This window comes from Aulonocara stuartgranti (assembly GCF_965226115.1).
Source record: "Aulonocara stuartgranti genome assembly, chromosome: 5".
NCBI classification, from domain to species: Eukaryota; Metazoa; Chordata; class Actinopteri; order Cichliformes; family Cichlidae; genus Aulonocara; species Aulonocara stuartgranti.
In genome coordinates, this window is record NC_138943.1 from 4,997,893 (window position 1) to 5,021,178 (window position 23,286).

The 23,286-nt window shown below is 40.1% G+C and overlaps 1 protein-coding gene across 4 annotated transcripts in view; it reads right to left on the reverse strand.

Moving 5' to 3' along the window:
- Nucleotides 1-23,286, reverse strand: part of ppp1r16b (protein phosphatase 1, regulatory subunit 16B) — a 92,049-nt gene that overhangs the window by 36,387 nt on the left and 32,376 nt on the right. For all 4 annotated transcript variants that reach the window (XM_082534241.1, XM_082534238.1, XM_082534240.1 and 1 more), the window contains exon 3: nt 1,211-1,281. In XM_082534241.1, the coding sequence (XP_082390367.1) occupies nt 1,211-1,281 (71 nt within the window). The remainder of the gene's footprint in view (nt 1-1,210; nt 1,282-23,286) is intronic.

The following is a 23,286-nucleotide window of genomic DNA, read 5'->3' on the forward strand; positions in this document are numbered from 1 at the left end:
TTACATTAGGGGCGATCGTGGCTCAAGAGTTGGGAGTTCGCCTTGTAATCGGAAGGTTGCCGGTTCGAGCCCCGGCTTGGACAGTCTTGGTTGTTGTGTCCTTGGGCAAGACACTTCACCCGTTGCCTAATGGTGGTGGTCAGAGGGCCCGGTGGCGCCAGTGTCCGGCAGCCTCGCCTCTGTCAGTGCGCCCCAGGGTGGCTGTGGCTACAATGTAGCTTGCCATCACCAGTGTGTGAATGTGTGTGTGAATGGGTGGATGACTGGATATGTAAAGCGCTTTGGGGTCCTTAGGGACTAGTAAAGCGCTATATAAATACAGGCCATTTTACCATTTACATTTCAACAAAGAGATGGTGATGGTGGAGGTAGAAAAAGCCTTGATGTTACAGCGTTCAATGAAAAACACATGATCAAAACAAAGAGATTAAAAAACGTTTTACACATATTATGTGTCTAACAATAGTAAATGTCAGCGCTGCCCCAATTAAAATGATTAACGGTGCATTTTTCTGAACATTTCCTCTACCTAATTATTATTTTCACCTCCCCAGTTGGTGCCTTTTTTTGCTTCTTGAAGCTCAGTGGTAGAGGTAAGAGACTGTCACAAAATACAGGAATACTCCACTGAGGTGCATATTTTTAAAAGGGCTGCATATAAACCGAATTCCAAACATGTTTGGATTTCACATGAAAAATAAATATAACCAGACTTTAATGACTGGCAAATCTCATAAATCCATATTGTATTCACAATAGAACCTGTTGGATCCGTTACCAAATAACCAGTAATCAGTTGAAAAATGTTTGTCCAGCTGTTTCTTTTAACTTTTCCAGCCTTTTGTTGCACCCTTACAGCTTTTGTTTGATTTATCGCCACCATCAAATTCAATATGAGGTAATATTTGTCTTAATATTTGTCGATTATGTTCAATCGTGAATAAAATATAGCTTTATTTTTCACAGCATCCCAACTTTTTTAGAGCTGGGGGTGTATATGACTAAAAAATGCTCGTAAAATACTGACATATTCTGCATGTCTTAATCAGGAAATTCAACAATCAGTATAAAAAAAACTGGATTAAAAAAATGAGACTCAAATTATACATCAAGTTCTTAATCTTCTTTAAAAAAAACAGGCAGAGTTAAAACGCATCAGAAAAGTCAAAGATGGACATAAAGAAGGACAGGTGGAGACAGATAATCTTACCTGATGCAGAGCTGTAAGGCCGTCTTCATTGCAGAGGTCTGGACTCACATTGTTCCTCAGCAGGTAACGAACTGTTGGCAAAGTGAAGAAAAGGAATATCAATAAAGCTGAACGTTGCACATACACTTCCAGGATGTCTTCGAGTGCTTTGAAAAACTGCACTTCCTTTTATAAATTTATCCCCTTGCTTTCGCATAATTAAAGTCCATTTTGTGGCTGAGAATTGAAAGATCTTTTCGTTTCTTTCGCCGCTTGTGAGGCACGTGTGTTGCGTGGTTATTCGGCTGTTTGGAGAATAAACAAATTAACAGATCCAGGTTAAAAGCACGACAACACCCTATATACCTTAATTCCTTTTAATTGCTGAAGAGGCTGCAGGTGCACTTCAACTTAACCTTTTAGTTAAGGGGACATCACCAATCAATCTACAATCCATTAATCCTGCAGTATAATCGTGATGCATCTCTGCAGGGACAATCTCTCAAATTATCAGCCCAGCCAGGATGTTACTCAACTGACCTTGGAAATACAGAGGAATGGGCGAAGGGTGAGGTGGGGATTGTTGTGACGGAAGATGGTGATGATGTAACAATGCCTGGGATTACACAGTTAGTCTTCCCAGACAGATAAAACTGCCACAATTCACAACATATCAAGTGCCAGCTGTCTGATTGCTAAACCTGCCGGCCTGAACAGGAAGTGGCACGTAGGGCTCCTCTGAGTGTCATAATTACTCCTGCTTTTTTTTTTTTTTTGGGGGGGGGGTATGGCTGTCATCTTCCCAGACAAAAGACACCTCGTGAGTGGTTGAATCAGATTATGATGCTGAACGCTGAGAGAGAGACATGAGATGGTAATTATCACATCATGGCTCTGTACACACTGACATCACGCAGCATGTGCACGTTTCACAATAATCTTTGTACAGCTGTCTACCTAAAATCAGGCTTCACTTTCTCTATAAAGACTATTTTAAAATCACATTTTCCTTTTTCTCATTTGACAAATTTTGATGTGAATGCTCAGATGTGCATTTTTGTTCTGTAACAACTGATCTTGGCCACTAAAAATGTAACAACAATTTCCACAGATGTTTAAAAAATAAATAATGTGTCATGAATTCAAGCACTTTACACAACAAGATGCCAATCACTCATATTCAGGAATGCAATTATCCTTTTAAACATCAAAGTAATTACACCGATTGGCAGAATTATCCGTCTCACACGGTAACATTTATCTGCCATGCTGACAACTGTAACATTGTTTGCTCCACATCTGGTCATCTAATGGGGAGAGATACCCAGTATCTTACCACAGAAAATGTCAATCAATACTGAGCAGGTCCATTGTCCTTTACTATATAACCTCTGATTTAGATTCAACTCTAGTAAAGTAATTAATAAAGAACAGTCTGTGTGTTCTGTGAGAGGAGAAGAAAAAACTTAATCAACCAACCAACCAATCAATAAACCCGTCATCTCAAACTGTAAAGTGTATTGTTGGGGGTACAGAGTACTAATTGAAACCTGCCTAGCTGAATGTATCGACATTTTGTCAATATTTCACTTCTCTGCTCATTATAACATCAATATGCGGTTTAGATTGCGCCATCTTTTCTTTATTTTGAGCACGAGTATATTTCAGCTCCTTTCAAGAACCTTTTGCATGAAAAAAACGAGCAGCAGATGAAAAGCAGGGTCTTCGGGAGGAGCTGTGCCTGGCATCTTTTGGCAGAAATCTTCTGAAAGTTAAGAACAGCTCGAGCTCCCAGGCGAACGCCCATGATATGACCTGCATTTTTTTGTGACAGCTAATAAAGAGCAGGGAGGCAGAGTGCGCTACAGAGGGAGGTCACGATAAGAAGCTGAATACAAATGGAAGTGGAAGGTTCAGTATTTAAGCACACTGGCTGAGTTGTTTCCTCTATGTGGGGATTTAATTGAAGCACTGCTTAAAAATAATGGCAGATTGTCATAATGGAAGAACACTGTGCTCTGAGTAAAATGTGGCTCAGGGAGTCCTTTTTCCATAATAAAATAGAATGATTAAAGTGCAGCCATTATCAACCTATTTCTATTACACAGCTTCCTAAAACCTGCATTGATTAGACCTCAGTTAAGCTTTTGATATTCACCCACACCACAGCAGTATAACTGTTATATGTTACTTTGAACACTTTTGGCATCGTCACAGTACGTCTACAACTTGAGTTGCTCTTAAAACCCAAAGACGCTGAACCAAACCAGAGAAAATGGGCTACTGCAGCATCACGCACTTGTGCAAAATCTAAGAGAGGAAATAATGATGAGTGCTCAGAGAACTGAACCAAGGTTATACAGTGCAAGCTCAGTCTGACTGCATCCCATAAACGCCATAAACACTTCCCTCGTTTTCTTCCATTTTCCTCCCCAGTGACATGGGTGGGAAAATATAATTGCTCTGCATTAATATTTTATTGGGTGGCCACAAGTTAGTAATGCATTAGGAGAAGATAAGTGAGTGTTGGCTAGACATTACAGTAGCAACTGACAAAGAGATGCACATGTATGACTATCAAATGTAATAAAGCTAAGACTGTGTGGTTGATGGTGAGTGAAGTACTTCTGCTTTTATCTCCAAGTCCTTAATTTAGCACTTGTAAAAAATAAATAACTAAATAACAATAATAATTTGCATATATTGGAAATTTCTGGGGGTGACCATGAGTGCTTAGAAAAACTTGGCAGATCTACGAATCCATGCTAACAACAGCTCACAGGGAAATGAAATCATTATCCAGCTTCCCAGTTTTGGTTCTCCAATCCAGGCTTTTTAGGAGGTTCTATATATAGTCTAACAACATGTGTTATTATACACGCATAACATTTACTTCACAATGAGTTAAAGCAAAAACCTGCTTATTGCCTTTTAATAAGGCTCAGGAAACTCACAAGTAAATGGTGACCACAAGATGTAGAATGTTATTTACTGACCGCGCTAAACATTGCTCAGCAATAAATTTGAAAAATGTTGTGAGGTGGAATCGACAGCTTTGTTCATAAATACAGTTTTGTTTACTCTGAAAGTCTGTGCCTAGAGACTGAAGGCTAATATATATGTCAGACTAAAGCTTTATGGAGATTAGCACATTAGCGATAAGGTGAGTGGTGCAATCGTCTGGCAACAAGCGTGACAAACATTGCGGGATATTATGATGCGTCGCAAAAATAAGATCAATCCAAATCAAATGTATCTATGCTTCATGCATGGAGCTCGTCCAGTGTGCAGTAAACAACAGATTCAGTGTCATGTAGCCACAATTGAGTTATCATGTGCCCACACCTTACCAGCTTGTGGCCATGAGTTATTGATCTTTTCCCACCTATGTTGCCATGGGGGCTCTGTAATTTGCAGCCCTGTGTTGTTACAGTGTACAACCGGATTGTAAACACGAAGCCTCAGAGGAACTATGGGACTAACATCACTTTGCAGCTGCATCCTCTGTTATTTTCTTATAAAATGAGAGAGATTGTGTTTTCCTGGATTTCAAAATATAAAGGTCCTTCATTTGGCTAGGTGCGCAGACTATAGCTGAATATAAATTGCATCCATCAAGCACACAAAGTTAAAAAAAATGGCCCCCGTTCCAGGCAATTTCTTTATATTAAGGAGATGAAATGTCTGATGTCAAATGGAGTACCTCAATATGTGTCTAGTCATATTAGAGTCCCTGAGGATTCAGTGTGATCGACCACAGCAGAGAATAACAGCCCCCTCGTAGCTAAATATTTCTGCTAAGTAACAAATCAAGCACCGACTGAATGCCGACACATGCCACTGTCTCTTCTAATTTCAGACTGAGTTTAAATTGCCACTAAGGCAATCAAAGACAAAAACTATCTATTAAAATAATTCGATTATTTGAGAATCTTACGACGAACTCACTTTAATATCTCTATTTTGGTCATAGGACGTCTGAAAGAAAGCAAAATATAAAGACAGATGAAGATATAAACGCATTCAGGATAGAACCCTCATCCACTTTATTTACACTTTCCTGATTCTTATTTTACAAATTAAATTGTCTGTATGGGGAAGAGAGGGCTGCCTACACAACACCCACCTCCTCCTGTCTGCATGCCAAGTGTCTTGAGCAAGAAAGTGAACCCAAAGTTGTTCGGGATGGTAGACGAGTACCTTGCATGAAAGCTCAGTTGCCAGTGCTATGTGAGAGTATGTGTGAGCCAAAATGTGTAAAGCACTTTGTGAACGACTAAAAGGGGAAAAAAGGCACAATACAAGTCCATTTCCCTTTTTCACTACACCCACGAGTTACCGACCGAGTGTGATGAGTGCAAAGCTGTAATGAGAGGACTTCAGGAGGTCATGAAAGAATATTGATTTTTTTTTTCCCAAAGTAGCTATTCCCCTTCTCTTACATGCAGGGATGCTAGAGTTCAGCTGCAATCTAGTCCCAAAGTACAGCTGGGAGGTGCTCAGCATTTTCTACAAGGAAATACTCACAGATTTGGTATAACCAGCCTTCTGGTTGAATATGGCCATTACATGTTTAGGCAAGAGGTGTGACCCAATACTTTTGTTCATATAGTACATTTCATATTCACTAACCAGATCACAGGCTTAAGGTCCCACGGTACCACTGTTTGCACACACATTAATGGCATGTGTGTAAGCCAATAAATCAGCCCCGTCTTTACAAACTACATTAACTGGCCGTTCATTTCCTATTAATGGAAATCAGAATACATTTACCTCCTCAGGCAAGTCTCAAATATGTTATTCTACCGATATGTTGAGCAACAACTATCACTCTTCACCGACCCCGCTATTAATCTCCCTCAATCTCATTCTGCTGTAAATACTACTTCACCAGATACTTGTTGAATTCATGCCGTGGCGTGCTGAAGTTGTCCTGGCAGCCCCACATCTTTTTAATCTTTAATTTCTTTAATAAGTTAATTAAACATTTGTCCACCTATACCTCCATCTATAGGTGTGTAAAAACAATTACACCTTACCGATGCCCATGAGAAATGATTGTGAGCATGTCATTTCTCCTTCACTTTTTTATTTGCAGGTTATCCTCTGCGTTAACATACTGTCGACACACACATTGTCTTTCTCATTGTCTAAGTCTGGAAAAGCAATCAGAAGGTGCCAGTTTTATAATAGTGTTTGTCGGCAGCAGAAGTCTGATAGCTGTGGAAATTATACATTTTATAAATATGTGAAAATCCACAAATGCGCATGCAGACAGCGCAGACACACTCAGACACATCAGACAGCGTAATGTGCCATTGGTTTTTAGGCTGAACTGCATCGATGCAAAATTGCTCTGTCTGTGACAGGGTGAATATGCTTTGGAGTTATGATGTGCGACGATAAGAGAGGTGTGAAAAATAAAACGTCAGACAACAATGGATGCAATCCACTAGAGGAGTGTTGTCACTTAATATTTATGAACCATGCTATTGGTATTTTATTTCAGCTATCATTTAATGTGTATTTTATATTGTTGTGTCTGGCCTGTCTGACTCGATTTGTGTTAGAATTCATTAAATTGCTCATGAAATTCAGATTCTTTACAATTTATGCAAACTGTAGTTTTAATAAAGCATATAAAGGGCAGAGAGTGTATAAAGTATAGGACCATAGACCTTCTAAAAATCAGAGAGAAAGACACAACAACAAACAGAAATGTCTCAACAAACAGGAGCATATTTTATTTTCTCGTTGAGCGTGTCCACACTTTAGGTAGCACAACATGCAGCTGTAGTTTAAAAGAAATGAATCAAATTTTCTACATTTTATTTGCATCAATATTGTTTTGTGTATATGTGACTTAGTGATGCTGTTGTGACTGACTCGTCTCATTTCAAATAAAATTCCACTGAGGTCAAATCTCCGTGACGTGATTTGCAATAACGAGAGACTTCAAAATAAACCCCCTACCAGCTGAAAGATCGATCGCTGAAACACTTTTAAAATAAAAAACCACAGAAAGCAAACATTATCATCAAAAAACCCACAACAAATAACACCCTTTTAGCAACATAAACTAATTACCATACTGTAATTAACAGATAACTTTGTGAGCATTTTAGCTGTCACAGGGGACTAAAAACGAATAACACCAAAACCTCATAACTTTATCGCTATAATTAAAATTATAAGCTCTGTTAAAAAGTCAATTAGCAGCTTTAGTAAGCTTCAACAAAAAACAAAACAAAAACAAAAACCAACAGGTTTTTAACTGAACTGCTTGACTTACTTTCCAAGTTCACTTTTTAGTTAACTTGCGTCTCCTGTGTCTAATTGTCAGAAAACATTGTAGCAGTTTAAAGGACCTGAATGTTACTGAATGTATCCATTTTCTTAACCACTTATCCAGCCAGTGTCGTGACCCCTGAACAGATCACCAGTCGATCACAGATTTAACAGAGACAGATTAACCCTCGTGCAAATACTCAAAGACGTGAGTCGACTGTGCTTGAAAAAAGAAAGTTCAGCAGTTAGGTCACGTCTCTCCTGAAAAAAAGATCTCAATCACAATAAGACTTTTACCTGGATAAATGAAGGAAAGCTGGCTTTTATTCAAAAATCTCACACTCGGATCGACGTTTTCTGTCTGAAAGAAGTTGCAATAATCTAACTATACAGGCAGATCTTTCTCTTATTTCTAGAAAGAACCACATCATCATTTCCATATACCAATCAGCTGGCCTTATAATGCTGAACATACAAGAGCACGAGTGATAAAAACTGGAACACTGAGATGGCTGCTCTACTTTTGATCAGCAGCACATGGACTTATCTCACTGATGGCACAGCCGTTTTATGACAAAGGGAAAGGGGAATTTCAGAAGATACCTGACATATAAACCGTAGAGTGAGGGCATAAGGGGTAAAATGCAGTCATAAGTTATACAGACAGATTCTGGAGTACCAAAAGATTCACAGGAGGGAAAGAAAAGCGCAGAAAGTAAAATTGAGTTGGCGACAACCCATGAATGTGATTCCTATCAGTCTGTACCAGTACCCTGTGGGACGGAGCAAACACACAAACAGAAAAATCTTTAAAAAGCAATCCATTACATGCAGGAATCACCATGGCAATTATCTGCATACCGCACAATCCACTAACACAAATCCCATGCACGTCTTCCTGGGTGGGTCCCATAAATTCCCACTGAGGGAGTAGACGGAGTTGGACGAGATGCTTCCCCAAAGATAAAAGATACATCAACAAATAACGGTGCAGGAACAGAAACCCACCCTTCCTTCCTGTTATCATCAAGTACAGTGTGTGTGTGTGTGTGTGTGTGTGTGTGTGTGTGTGTGTATGCATGAGTTGGAGATGGAAGAAAATCCTACACCAGTTATTTAGGTCCCAACTTTCCTGAACACAGATTATTGATAAGAAGATATTTCCACACAAAGACGCATGCTCTGAATTAAACTATGAGATATCTACAGGACCAAAAAGGACTCTATAGCTTTCCAAGTCTTCTCTTATTAGAGCTATAACTCCTCTTTACTGCCTAAAGCTAGCAAAATAACATTTTGAAGGAGTAGTTCCAGTAGGTGATTTCGGGATGATAATAATGCACTGATAATAATACACAGCAAGTCAGCAAAGATCACAAGGCTCACTGGTCTACAGGAGATGGAATAAATGAGCCGGCTACGCCTGAACTAAAGCCCTAAGTACTCCACTGTGCATAATACACATACATATTACCGCCGTGCCTGTTCAAAAACACCGGCCAACACCTTCTGATGATAAAGGCTCACGCAGGACTTCAACATTAGCATACCATTGCAAAGGGTGAGCGCAAACCATCATATGAGGACTGCTCATGCAAACAAATTCTCACTCAATGCTCGAATTCCTTCCACAGCAATACACCCACTAAGTGTAAGGTGGCCACACACATAGAACCAGACTCCTTCCTTTAGAGGAGGGCTTTCATGATATGAAAATAGCACAGTGGTGTAAACAAACTGGTAAGCAGTGGTAAGTAACCAGTTCACTTACCACTGCTACTATCTGCAATGATATGTGAATTAACAACATAACATCTATATTTATTTTTTATGTATCATGGTTATTATAAATACATGGTCGTCACCCTTAGTTTATAGTTAAAAATCGACTTTATAGACAAAACTATTGGGCCACACCTCTTCAGTTATTTTTTCATTCCCATCGTCACAGGTGTATAAAGCCAAGCACCTGGCCATGCACTTCGGCTTTACAAACATTTGTGAAAGCTAAAGCTTGTTTTTCGCTGAGCTCACTGACTTCAAGTGTGATGCTGTAAAAGGACGTCACCATTGCAACAAGTCAGCTTGGATAAGCTGTACATGTGGAAACAATTAAGAACCATGGCAACAGAGAGGGGTCTCACAGAGTGGGTGCACAGTGCATATAAGTGGCAACACTCTGCTGGACTCAATGACAGCAGCACTCCAAAACCTCATCTGGAATTAACATCAGCACAAAATCTGTGCACCAGGAGCTTCGTAGCATGGGTTTCAATGTCAGAGCAGTTCCTGTAGGTGTAGAGTATAGTGTGCAATACGTTATACTGTATGTGACATTACATGATACTGATATTTAATTGTTTAAAATCAAAGTTATTATCAATAAACAGTTACTTTTTGAGGCGTTTCTTCAATTATTCTTTTCAAACAAAGAACATATTTCACAGATCAGAGTCTTGGGCGGATATCTGTGAAATTGGGGTTATCACTAAAGAATACCTCTCAAGGACCTTTCACTTTAACATCATCATAAGATCCACATTTGTGGTTTTCTTAAGAAGTCTTAGGTGGATTTCCATGACGTTCAGACCTGGCAGGTGTGCCACAGGATGGACTGTATGGTAAATTTGGTGCAAGACGTTTTGAACAAATAAAGCAAAACTAGTAAGTGTGCAATTTTTTTTATGGCTGGTTAGCGAATCAACGTGCTAAAATGTGTTTGCACTGTTATTGTGAACATTTCACTACGGTGATTAAAGCATTTAGCAACAGGTCTACCACGGGGTGCTTTCACAGAGCTGCCAACAGAGCGGACAGTTGGTGCTGTTTCAATAATAGTCAAAGTAATGCAGAAAGTCGACTGACAGAAAAACAACTGTTAACATTTAACAAATATCAGAAAAAGACTGGTGCACGGGTTTCCCTTAGTCATATATAATTTGAAAACTGAAACATTTTGAACCGTTGATCAGATAAAAGAAGAGATTTTCGATGACAACTTGAGCTCTGAAACTTTATTTGCCACTTTTAAAAGTCATGTTTTACAACTGATAGACCAGTAATTCATAAAATACTTGGAAAAAATGTCCAGTTCATTCTTCTTCTTCGTCAATTATCCTGTAGAAAACCTCTTTTTCAACACAGACCTATTTAAAACTGCACAGTTTACAGCACCAACTGTACAGTTTTCCAATACAGCAGCATATTTCAGTTTTACATTTGCAGCTGTATTGAAATTTTTTGTGTTTGTTAAAGCAATAAATGGCTACCTTTAAACATTCATGCAAAAACAAGCAGTCATTTCTAAACACTGTGTGGAGTTTTGAGATTAAATTTTAAATACATGTCTCTACACCAGGTTTGTGCACTTTCATCTGAATATACAGAGTTCTCATTGATCATTTCATTGCATGCTGAATCTACTGAACAGCCTTCCCCCTTAATGCAGCTATACAGATGTAGATCATTCTGGGTTCATTTTAAGACCCTACTTGTTTCAGTTCACAAAACTCTGTAGATCACTGCTAAGTTAACGGATGCACAGATGCTCTTATCTTTTATTTTAATGTCTTTCAAAGAACAAAAGAAGAACAGTTATTAGAATGGATATTCTTACTTTAAGGGTTTATCTGATGATCCTGACTGCCACCAATCCAGTCAGTCTGGTCATATCTCACACCCATTGCTCACTGATAAGAGGGAATCACCAGTAAAGTGAGGATCGAGTAAAGACTGTGGTATGAGAGAGCCTGCTTGAGGTTCAGGTCTGAGATTATTCCTCATGGACAATTGATTTTCTTTCCAGTGTGTCCCTTTTTATATTAAAGAGACAAATATTTGTTGTGCTGCAATAATAGCTGCCACAGTATCTCTTAAACCACACTGATACCTATTAGAGTGCTTTATCCAATATACCCACCATCTCACAGCCCTTTATAAACCCTCTAAAACTGTGATATGAGGGGAAGCCGGTTCTAATATATAAAATGCTAGGCTGGTATTTCTGTAAAACATTATAAAATGATTCAGATTAAATACCATGAGGGGGTTCTTGAAGCTCCATTAACAAAAAATGACATTTTTCCAAAAAAATTTAAAATGAACAAAATGTATTTTTTGCTATTTCCTTAAAAAAAAATAATGGATGGGAAACTTCTCAGATTTTTTTAAGGAAATAGCATCCAGTAATGCGGGCCACTTCCCCATTTCCACTTCACATTTCCCGTGCAAAATAAGCATATCCCCTGCCCCCTCCCAAAAAAGCTTAACTTTGACATTTTTTGCCTCTTCCTGCACTGATTTAGACGAGTAATCCTAATCAAACACATAGCCAAACCAAATATGTAAGCACTTATGCCCAGCTTGATTTTCTTTTAAATAAAAAAATAACAAAATAAATCAAATGAAATAAATAAATTACAACCATCCATCTGAATAACCAACCACCAAAACAACCATCTTCAGTTATCTTAACATATGTATACAAACAACTTAGAATCGATACACTCGCTATAAACAATTTATGATTTCACTACTTGTATGTGAAACATCGCTTCTAGTGATGAACCCAGAGAATTGTGAAATGTTACAGCTGCCTCGAGTTTCACTCTACTCTCTGTAAACATCTTGGAGCTAGGCTTTAAGTTTTCATCTCAGCGGTTTATTTCATCCCGTCGTTGTTGAAATCACTCACAATCTCCAAACTTTCATATGTAACACAAACGTACATTTCTTTACGTGGGTCTGCCACCAGTTTCAGGATGCAGTTCAAAATTCATCATCACATTGAGAGCTTTTCATTTTTTTAGGCAGTAGCCATGACAAAAAAAGAATCAGAAGAAGAAAAAATAAATACTGCAGCCCTTTATCACGGGCCAAAATCTGATGTCGGGTCTGTTTTTTTGTTCTTCACTCCAGGCTCAAGTCAAAAGGAGATTATCTTTTGAAGGATGTAGCTGCTAAACTTTGGAACTTTCTCTCCCTGGACTAAGATATGTGGGCGCCTTAAAAAGCGGCCGAATGATTAGACTGGATTTTGTTTGATACAATGTTTTCTATACTTTTGCATTTCGGCCCTTTATTCGTTTGCAAATGTGTTTTAACTTAAATGTAAAAGGTGAAATATAAATACACATTCAGGCGTGCTTTACATTCCATTCATCTGACAACTTTAAGTGATTATTTTAAAACATTGGAAAACGTTTCACTATGTTTTAAGACAACTGAGACTGAATAGTACATTATGAGACAAACACCAATATCATGGCTGTGCATGTCACTGTGGCCCGGGTCTGAATGGCGTTATTTAAAAAGATCAATAAAGTTAGTTATAGCATGTATCATGCATCACGCCTGAAAGGGGCTTTACTTAGTAAGTTGTGTAGTTTTTTTCAGATCTTCAGTTTACTGTTTTGATTCGCTCACCTCAGCTGTGCTGCTGCATTTCAGTGAAAAGGCTCAAAGAACCCATTTATAAGCCGAGCTGCAAATTATGGATACAAAAAGTCAGGACATATCAGATGAACGTAGTGGAGCATTCATCGGCTAATGTGACTACGGCTTCTCAGCTAATGTGCATCTTGATGAATCATTTTCAGTTGAATTAACAGAAAACATGAAAACATTTCAAGTCATGATAAACATTAGCTAACTGCTAAAAAGCTGCAATTACGCGGTGTCTTTTGGAGCATTTTAGAGATCGGCTGATAAGCTACGTTAGGCTTTTGCAACCACCCCATTTCAATCATTTCTTTGCTGCATTAAAATGAGAATGGAAAAAGGGGCTGATGCATTGCACATGCTCACCAGAGTGAATCATTTCTTACAAATTAGATATTTTTTATCTTAATGCAACCAAATAGCCCCAAACGATGTCAGTGCAGCAAATGAACAGTTACTTTCCAAACACAGGCATTCAGGCAGCCAGGTAGCCGTTTCTGTCTTCCTGTCAGCTGTGCAGAAAAGTAGGCCACTCTGCACGTCCATAAGTAGCAGCTAAATGACATTGGTTTTACTAGGACGTTAGGAAAGAAGATCATTAATATAATTAGCATTCCGCTGTGTGTTATAATTATCCTCCACATGATGAGCTATAAAGCGACTTTAATTGTATGTTACGCTGCCTTAACAGATGTAGTTAGATAGCACCGCGGGGAAAGCAACAGAAAGACCAAACAAACTGTGGATTGGGATGCAGAAGGTGCTCGCAGGGTCTCGGTGAGCAAACTAAAGCTGGAGCAGAATAAAAATTAATTAATTAATTAATTAATTGGATGAAAGAGGACAGCGATGGCTACGTTTTGAGGGTAAAATCATACCTGTAGAGCAAACGCTGCGGACACAGCAGCAGTTTTAAAAAAGATTTTAAGATTAATTTTGATGTGGGCCAAAGTAGAGGATTAAACTACGATAATCATAATAATCGCTTTTCTCCGTGAGAGCTCATATGATGTACCGAGAAAACCAACCAAACGAGGCTTCATCGTGAGTCACATCACATCCAGTGCAGAGACAGATGGGAGAGAGGCACAATCATTTAAAAAGCTTCCAGAACATTTCAACTGATCCCCCTCTCCAGATAGATCCCCAACCTCAAGCCAAGCTGCCCTAAACCACCACGTTGGTAGCAACTGCTACTCAGTTCTACTCAACCATTCCTGCAAACACACTGACATAACTGAGAAAAATTCTACACGTGGAGGTCACAAATTCATATGATAAACATGCGACGGTCTGATGACTTTATGACACACACAAGAAAAGAAAAAAATCTACACGCACTAATTGTAATTGTCACTTGCTCTGTTTTTTATCCATAGCTGCTGTGCTTTCCCTAGACATTGTTTAAAGTTTATTCATAACACTTCACATGTGCCATTCCTTAAACTGACACTTCCCAGCTCCACTTTCTCTCGAGCAGGAGAGGATGGATGACCTACAAAGACGTTCACTCCCTCGTGCACTCGTCTAAACATTTTCTTAGCCTACACAAGATTGTCCAAAATGAGATACGGTCTCATTACTGGTTTCATTTTAACACAGACTTCAGTCATGCAGATGAGTTATCAATAACTTAACGGCTTCCCAGCCTTATGGATGAGACTTAATTATCGGTTTGCATCATCAACCTTTTAATTTCTCATTCCTCCACCTCTTTTCATAAGGGTGGCGCCCACAAACATCTAACTAGCCTGGAAATGAACTGAGTGGTTCAAATGCCAACTTTTTACTACAAGAAAAGAATTAGTCAATTCTCAAGAGTTGATTTTACTTCCAATGTTACACTTGGCACTTGCCGATTATTGTTCCACTGAGGATATCTGAGGCTTCTTCTCTGTATTGATTGGCACATCCTCAGGCTGTAAACAGCTGCAGCGGTTGCCATTTACTCATCGCAGCTCAGCTCCATTTCTCCTGTTTGGATTTATGGCTTCGGTAATACCTCATATAGACGGCATGACGGTGGGCTGTGTTCCTTGAAACCTTTCAAAATGTATTTAGCTTAATTTTTAAAAACGTGAAATACTGTCTAGATTCAAAAACACATCAGGCTTTACCTTCTGCATGGATAACATCCTCTGACTTTCAGCACGTGCAATTAAGAAGCTACTCAAGATGTTTCTGGGATTTAACATTATCGGTCTAAGTGTTGTTAATGTGGCTGCCCCTTTTTGATTTGTTGCGGTCTAATCCTTGTTGGATAATCCAGAATCCTATTGAAGGATTTATGGTGGGGGCCTGTTTACTCACTGTGAAGGTGGGCATGTGGAGAGACAACCTAAGATATTATGAGGTGGCTTAGAAGAAGCGAGGGAGCAGCGGGATGCTGAACAAGCACTCGGGGGATTGGCAACGGTGGATCAACCTCGATCCACATTGATGCTTAAACGCCTTCAGCGAGCCACCGTGCAGGCAGGTGGGCTTCAGTCACAGCCACTGATAAGATGCAATCCTGCTGCCGGATTTATTTGGAGCTCTGTTCCAATTTCACCATTTAGGATCCTAAAATGTTTATTTTCCCTATTTTTCTTCCAGCTGTGCTTCCTGTTATCTCCTGGTATATTTCCATTAAGATGGCTTCAGCAAATACAATACCAGCAGTGCTATTCCAACTCTTTAATATCAGACTAAAATATTCTGATCTGACAACACTATCACTCAACAGCACATGTGCACTTTCCAAACCTGTAACACCGTGGCTATGATGAAACAGCAGTTCATCTGATCATTAACACAAATATCTAATCAGCCAAGTCAATGCCTGCAGGCTTGCAGACGTGGTCAAGACGACCTGCTGAAGACCAAACCGAGCATCCGAATATGACAGGAAGGTAATTTAAGTGACTTTGAACGTGGCGTGATTGCTGATGCCAAACAGGCTGGTCTGAGAATTTCCAAAACTGCTGATCTACTGGGATTTTGCACACACCCATCTGTGTGTTTACAGAGAAAAGGTCTGAAAAAAAGAGAAAATATCCAGTGAACGGCAGTCGTGGAAATGCTTTGTTGATGTCAGACGAGAGGAGAATTGTTCAGAGGAGAGCGCTTTGAGCTAAGAGGAAAGCAACAGCAATTCTAATCACCGGTTGTTACAACCAAGGCAGAAGAGCAAAAAGTTGAAGCAGGTGGGTGACGGCAGCAAAAGACCACACCAGCTTAACAACAGGAAACTGGGGGCACAATTTGCACAGGCTCACAACGATTGGACAAAAGAAGAATAGAAAACATCTCCTGGTGTGACGAGTCTCAATTTCTGCTGCGACATTCAGATGGTACCATCAGAATTTTGTGTAAACAACATGAAACCATCCAGCCCGTCTTCTATCAGCAGTTCAGCCTGGTGCCGGTGGTGTGATGGGGTGGGGGATATTTTCTTGGCACACCTTGTGCCCCTTAGCATCGTTTAAATGCCACAGCCGAGCTGAGTATTGTTGCTGACCATGTCCATCGCTCTTTGAACACAGTGTGCACATCTTTTGATGGCTGCATCCGGCAGCATAACATACTATGTCAAAAAAAAAAAGAAAAAAAACTCTCATCACATCAAAGTAGTTTCTTGAACATGACAAGTACTACACTCAAATGGCCAAAGTGGCAGAGGAGATTGATGTACAGCTGACAAATCTACAGCAACTGTGTGATGCCATCATGTCAATGTGAACCAAAATCTCTGAGGAATGTTTTCCAGCACATTGATGGATCTATGCCGCAAAGAATTACAGCAGTTCTGAAGCCAAAACTAGGTATTAGCCAGGTGTACCTAAAAAAGTGGCCTGTGAGCTTTTCCTTTCAATAAATCTCAAACGTGTGTTGTCTACGGTTTAGTCCACCCACGCCAGATGTACTTAAGGTCAAGTTAACCTAGTTGCCACAACCACATCCGACGGCCTCTTGCATGCTATGCCACGGAGCTGCAGCAGTGATGATGCAAAATTTGTGCCTTTGCAGCTGAGTAGCTTGGGGCCAAGGCTGCGTGGCCCTCTCTGCCTGCCTCAGTTACCATGGAAATAAGAGTTAACTTGAGAGTTGGGGATCTCCCGAGAGAATTGACTGATGTGAAAGAGGGAAGAGGAGGGAGATCTTAGCGAGCCCATTGGCAGCCTACCGCTTAATAACCACGGTTCAGTTAAGATGTGCCTAAAATAGGAAAGAACAATGATGTAATATGTAATTCCACGTATAATAATTTAATTTTGCATGCAAGTTTGCAAAAAGGTGCACACATGAGAAAGAAATCCAAGTGAACAGAAGAGAAGCGTGCTGTAGTGAAAGTAACAGGCACAATGTAGCAGAGGTACTCAGTGGTCAGTTCCAATCAATAACCCTTTGTTGTTGTGCAGCAGTTACACAGTGTCCGAACACGAGACCAAACAAGCCAAAATTCAGATAATTCCTCGCTCCAGTGCATCCTTCCCTTCTGACTGGACCAATTCCTGACACCATATCACAGACGTTCATCCTCAGCACAGCCTCATTGATGTGTCCAGCACCATAATGTTGTTCCTACTTCTGCATCAAGCATTGTGAATTCCAAATTATGTCACATGACCAAGATGATTCAGCCCCCCCTGCCCGAAAGCTTCGCCCAGGCTGAGGCACATGAACAGAGAGGAGACAGCAGTGCCACTGTTGCTGCTCTCCCTAGCACACAATGCCCAAGGAGCTCCGTCTGACGAGTCGAAGAAGACAAATCCAAGGGAAAGAGAAAGACAAGGGCAGCAAAAGATAATGACAACGATAAGAGAAAGATCAGAGTTTTGTTAACCTGCAGGTAGCCTGAGAAACCACCCTAACCACAAAAGGCCAACCAGGAAAGAAAAGGAGGAGGAAAATACATCCAAAATTTCAACACTCCTGCAGTTCAGATGTTAAAAAAAGAAAAAAGAAATTCAGCTTTTTAGAATCCACTGAAGTCAGGCGAATGAAACTAGTCCTCCTAATCACAGGAGCATTTGATAGATGCCACCCTCGCAAGGCTACGCCTCATTGTCGCAGCTCTGCTCGTAGCAATGAAATGCCAGATCCCACTTGAGTAATCAACCACTCCAATGTCACATAAAATCAACGATTATGAGGATGAAGAGGCAAAAAGGAAGGGGGGTGGGGGGGGATGCAAAGAGCCAATGGTGAAAGAGCCTTGATTTAGCCTCGAGTAAAGTAGCATATTTTCAAAGATGCAGGGATAGTTTAAAAAAAAAAAAAAAACACAAAAAAAAAAAACCTCGTCTCAGTCAATGAATAAATGAACAAAGCATAAAAGTGCCATATGGACCTTTATGATGCAGATTAGATGAAGTGAATGCAGAAGTTTTGCTTGACAGATTTAACCGTGTGATGACTAATTAAAAGTCTCACAGCGCAGCCAACACCGTTCTATTGCATCAAGATGAATTATTATCCTTTAGGACTGTAACTTTAAAGCAAACACAAAGTGACTGTTTCATAATAAGGCTTCCAATCTACCAAACTGATCAAAGAGTCCACCTAATATAAAATCATAAAACAGAAAATAGACAGAAGTTAGCAGTAATTATTTTTCTGTCCACTAAATAAGCAAATATTAGACACAAATATCGCACAACAGAGACACTTATTCACAGATTTTCACATTATTGGTTACAATGAAGCAACTCAAGCATATCAAACAGACGTCAGGACAGAGCAGTAACTGTTGAGGGATACATGCAACGCCCGTGTCCTAACAGACCGCTCACCCTTTTAGTGACCTGTGTTTCAGCACATGATGCACGACACCGGCTGACCGGCTTACTCCACAGATGTCACAGGTCATCCCCGGCTTAACTGAACATGTGAGTAAACAACCTCATGTTCTGGGTTAGTAGTTAGTCCTGAGTAGAAAAACAAAAGAGCCAAAATTTTCCTTTTTCTTTTTTAAGTAGAGTTTGTGTTTAACATCAAATATCACAGATCCTTACTATTAAATAAAAAGAAATCCAGGGGGGAAAAAGAACAAGCAAATCCAGGACACATTAAAGTCTACATGCCTCTAATGGACGGCTAAATAGCTTGTCATATCACTGGTCTTATATCACACCTAGTGGTTTATAAAGCCATTTGAAAGCAGGGATAGGTAATAAGCCTCGGGCAGCTTTTAGTGGCTGGTAAAAAAGTTCATCCTTTTATGTCTGTGAGAGCAAATCATCAGAAGTTTACCAATTCTCTTTCGTCTTGGCCCGACATTATCACGGCAATCTAACACAGAGCAGTGACATTAATCTCACAGAGTGACCTACATCATCACTGCACATTTATTTTTTCATGGCACGACCTGTGAGCAGTTCCCCTTCATCTGCTCAGCTCATTACCCTTTCATCTTGACGAAAATACACGTTAATGACACCATCTGATGATCAGAGTTAGTCTGGCTAGTCTGGAGGTTATTTTTATTCCCTCGCACTATAATAACTTTTTTGATTGTTTTTTTTTTTCTTTCTAAAGAAAGTGACACGAAGTAGATTCATCCACTGTGTGTGATCATGAGCATCCATGCAGTGAGGCAACAAAAGGCAAAACAGTCAGTCCATTTAACCCACAAGACACCGAGCTGCTTTCAAGAGTAGAGTTATTTATGGTAAATAGTGGCAGGAGACTGAAATTAATGCGACCATGTGCAATCAGGTTTTCTTTAAAAGAGTTGCGTCATAGACAGCGACCAGGTTTGTGATCATTTGCAGTCCATTACCATCTTCAAGCAACTTTGTCGCATCAAGATGGTGACAGAAATGCAATAAGACGAGTCAGTCTGTTATCAGTCTTCTATCGAATGTGGTCCAGTCTAGCTGCTTGGTAACCTGTGTGTGTGATTATATAGGAATATAACCAGAATACAACCAGTATTGACTGGCAACCAGTCAAGTCTATTGAATAATTTCACAGCATATTGCAATAAATCTGTATTAGTCTGTCTTAGGAATCTGTGTGCGTTTATAAAAACATATGACAATCATTTACGAACCTTCGTCCAGCTGTCTGACCACATCCGGTTGAAGTTGGACTGCAACCGTTTGGAGACAGGTTGCTAAAGTGGTCAACCGGTGGTTGAGGATCTTACACTCTTAACCTCTAAGCAATCACTAGGCACCAAGCCATCCTATTAACATCAGATATTTTTAGATCCATTTCTACTCTAGTGTCACTGAGTCATATGGCAGATATTCTTAATTAAATGTGACTAATTATGGTTTTCAATCATTTTCATGGCAAAAGAGTTTACAAAAACCCAAACTGTATCATATAAGTTGTGCAGAAACACTCGAGGCTTCTGCAGCGGTAAATCCCACTACATAAAATCTGTTTAGCCACGGTTCACTCCAAGACAATGCAGTGATTAGAAGAGGAAAAATGCAAATACAATCAAAGCCTATAATAAAAACTAAAGAGCCATGCTGGCCATTTGCTCCTGCTGTCTGAAATGCCTTTACATTGCGATGTGTTCATCTAATATTTTGAATCCAAGCACTGTGCTGCCAAAAGTCATTCAACCACCTTAAATCATTTAGAACAGATTTATTTTCTAAAAGCAGAAGTTCACTGGATGTGAAAATCCAACACAAAGCTTCTTTTAACCATCTGGGCTCTTCAATTTCTTATGTGCTCCGATAGAAAGAGTTGGTTGGTGTGTGAAACCAGATGTAGAGATGAACCAGTGTGTAGTTTGTTCCTCCTATAGATAAAAAATAAAGAATGAGAGAAAGCTGGAAACAGTGAACTGAGGAGTGTGATAGAAAGAGACTGAACAGATATTACTGTTAAAGGTCACTCTTCTCTTGACAAGCGGTGACATCTGATGTGAAGCATTTATGTGTGTGCTGCCTTTTTTTTTTTTTTAATTTAATGGCACTCTATTGCTGCCATATGCCTGGGAGCAGCTAAGCCTGGCCGAGGCCTCTGAGGGGAAGGCCTTATGAGTCTAATAAGACAGCAGAAGAAGACAAAAGCTCCTCTGAGACCTAATTTGCAAACAAATAAATACGAAGAGAAAAGAGACGAGGGAAAAGCCACATGTGAATTCTCCTGCAGGAGTATTTTTCTATCCCGAAATCCACATTTATTCCTCCTCTTTGTTTTTATGGTGATATGGCAGAAGAAGAAAAAAAGGTTGTGAACCAAGAGCAAAAGCCGCATCGCTAAAAATGGAACGTGGATTTTAAGTGTGGCTTTTCAAACTCTGAGTTACAAGTTATGATTTTCAGTAGGGAATAAGTGGTAATTAGCGTGCTGGGTGTTGCCACGTGAGTGGGTGTATAAATAAATAGAGCTCAGGGGTGGGAAAGGCAAAGAAGCTGCAAAACACAACCTGGGTTCAAGAGAACACCACTGCTTCTGTCACTGCTGCCGTTCACATGATCAGAAAAGCCGAAGCCCTCTCATAGAGCGAAGAAGAGGCACAAATTTAGAAGTAGAACAAGTTGATTATTTCTCCCCACAGATGTTTGTGCATTTTACACATTCACAAGACTTTCCTCCCCTTTTTAGATCCGTTTTACAGCTTCCTTCTTGGCATGTATGATAGCTTGGTGAGGGAGATGTTGCACCAAAATATCTAAAAGTTTGTACTGCGATTGAGCAGCAGCACAGATAAAAGATAAGGAGGGGTTTGAAGCCCTAAGCTGTCTTTGTCCTATTTGATTTACAACTATCGGTGGCAACAATTCTGTCCCTGTGTTTGACAGGCTGCTTTTCAACCCGCCTTCAGCTGTTGCTTCTGGGAACGACTGTAAACCACCCCCAAAGACAAAGTCAGACAGCATGTTGTTTGAATGATCCGGGGGGGGGGGGGGGGGGGGGGGGGGTTCCAAAAAAGCAGCTCTTACAAACAGACATTGAAAACAAAAAGACGGCACAAGATACTGAAAAGCAGTTACTGAATGTCCTGTTCATTCACACTACTTTTCACCCACTTACACTCTCGCTTATTATAGTTGGTTTTCTCCAAATGCCTCCATTGTTTTCTCAGATTTTGCTTTCTGACGGTGTTTAAAGGCTTTAAGTCAGACATTTTTCCCCCCTCTACAGTTCTACTCTTACTTTTTTCCCCTCTTTCCATTAATACTGTTGACTCCCGGGCCATCTCATCAGATTACCCAGCGGTTTTAGGAGGAAATGTCAGGTCATACCACGCTGACTGTCTTTGAGTTTTGTTGACCGTTCCTTCTGACCCCACTAGCTGCTCCTCTGCAGGACGGCAGTTCTCTGGAGAAGAGAAATCCCATCCATCTCAGTTGCCGAAGAGGCGCGCATAAAAGACACCAAAGTGCTTCACAGTAATTTCACAGCCATCAGCCTTCATCACTATGAGAGGGCAGTGGGTTCAGGATGGTGCGAACCACGGGGCGAAGAAATGGACTCACACTCGGGATCCAGCACTTTCCTACTCACTGCTGCTTTCACACATCTTGAGACAGACACTCAAAATTTGCATTTACGTAAGCTCAAATATTCTTCCTTCTCTCTCTGTCACAACCACACAAAAACGTTTTGCATACACACACGCGCACACACACACACAAACATTCTTAAACATAAATGTACAATATACCCTCTGCAGTTTCACCATACCCGTCCCGTGTCTCTCACAGTCTGGTGAGTCTGCTTCCTCTCTCAGCAGACAGGAAGTTATAATGACAAGAATACGCACGGATACACACACACACACACACACACACACACACACACACACACACACACACACACACACACACTTAAATGCAAGCATAACACCTGTACACCTGCATCTACATAGATTTTAATAACAGTCAATATAATAAAGCTTGAAAATACACAAAAAACTTCATTTATAAAGCATGCATAGGAGTTATCACACATAATATTGGTTATGTCCTCACACAATCACAGGCCGCCTCCAGCCAACGCGCTCTGAAGCTCTGACCCAAACCACAGGGAGAGAAAAAAAGAGCAGGCAAAGAATCGCAGGAAGCAGCTCGCCTACTCCAACCAATCAGGGATTAAACATGACTCAGCCCAGCCTCTCATCTTATTGTGGCCTTGAGGCTGTTAGAGCAACTCCTGGGTCAAAGTTAGTCTCTCTGTATTTACTTCTCTCCCTTCCGTCCTGTTCATGAAAAAGAGGTGATGATGGCTACTTTTGTTCCCAGCCTCATCGTCAACTCGCTGCTGCTAGCGCCGCCTTTGTAGTCATTCTTTAGGCCGACCAGGGGTTTAACTTCTGTCCAATAAACAGTCCTGATTTCTAAAAATGCCTCAACCTTTTCCCATCATTTTCATCTACTTTCGATTTCCATTTATTCATTCATTCATTCATTCAT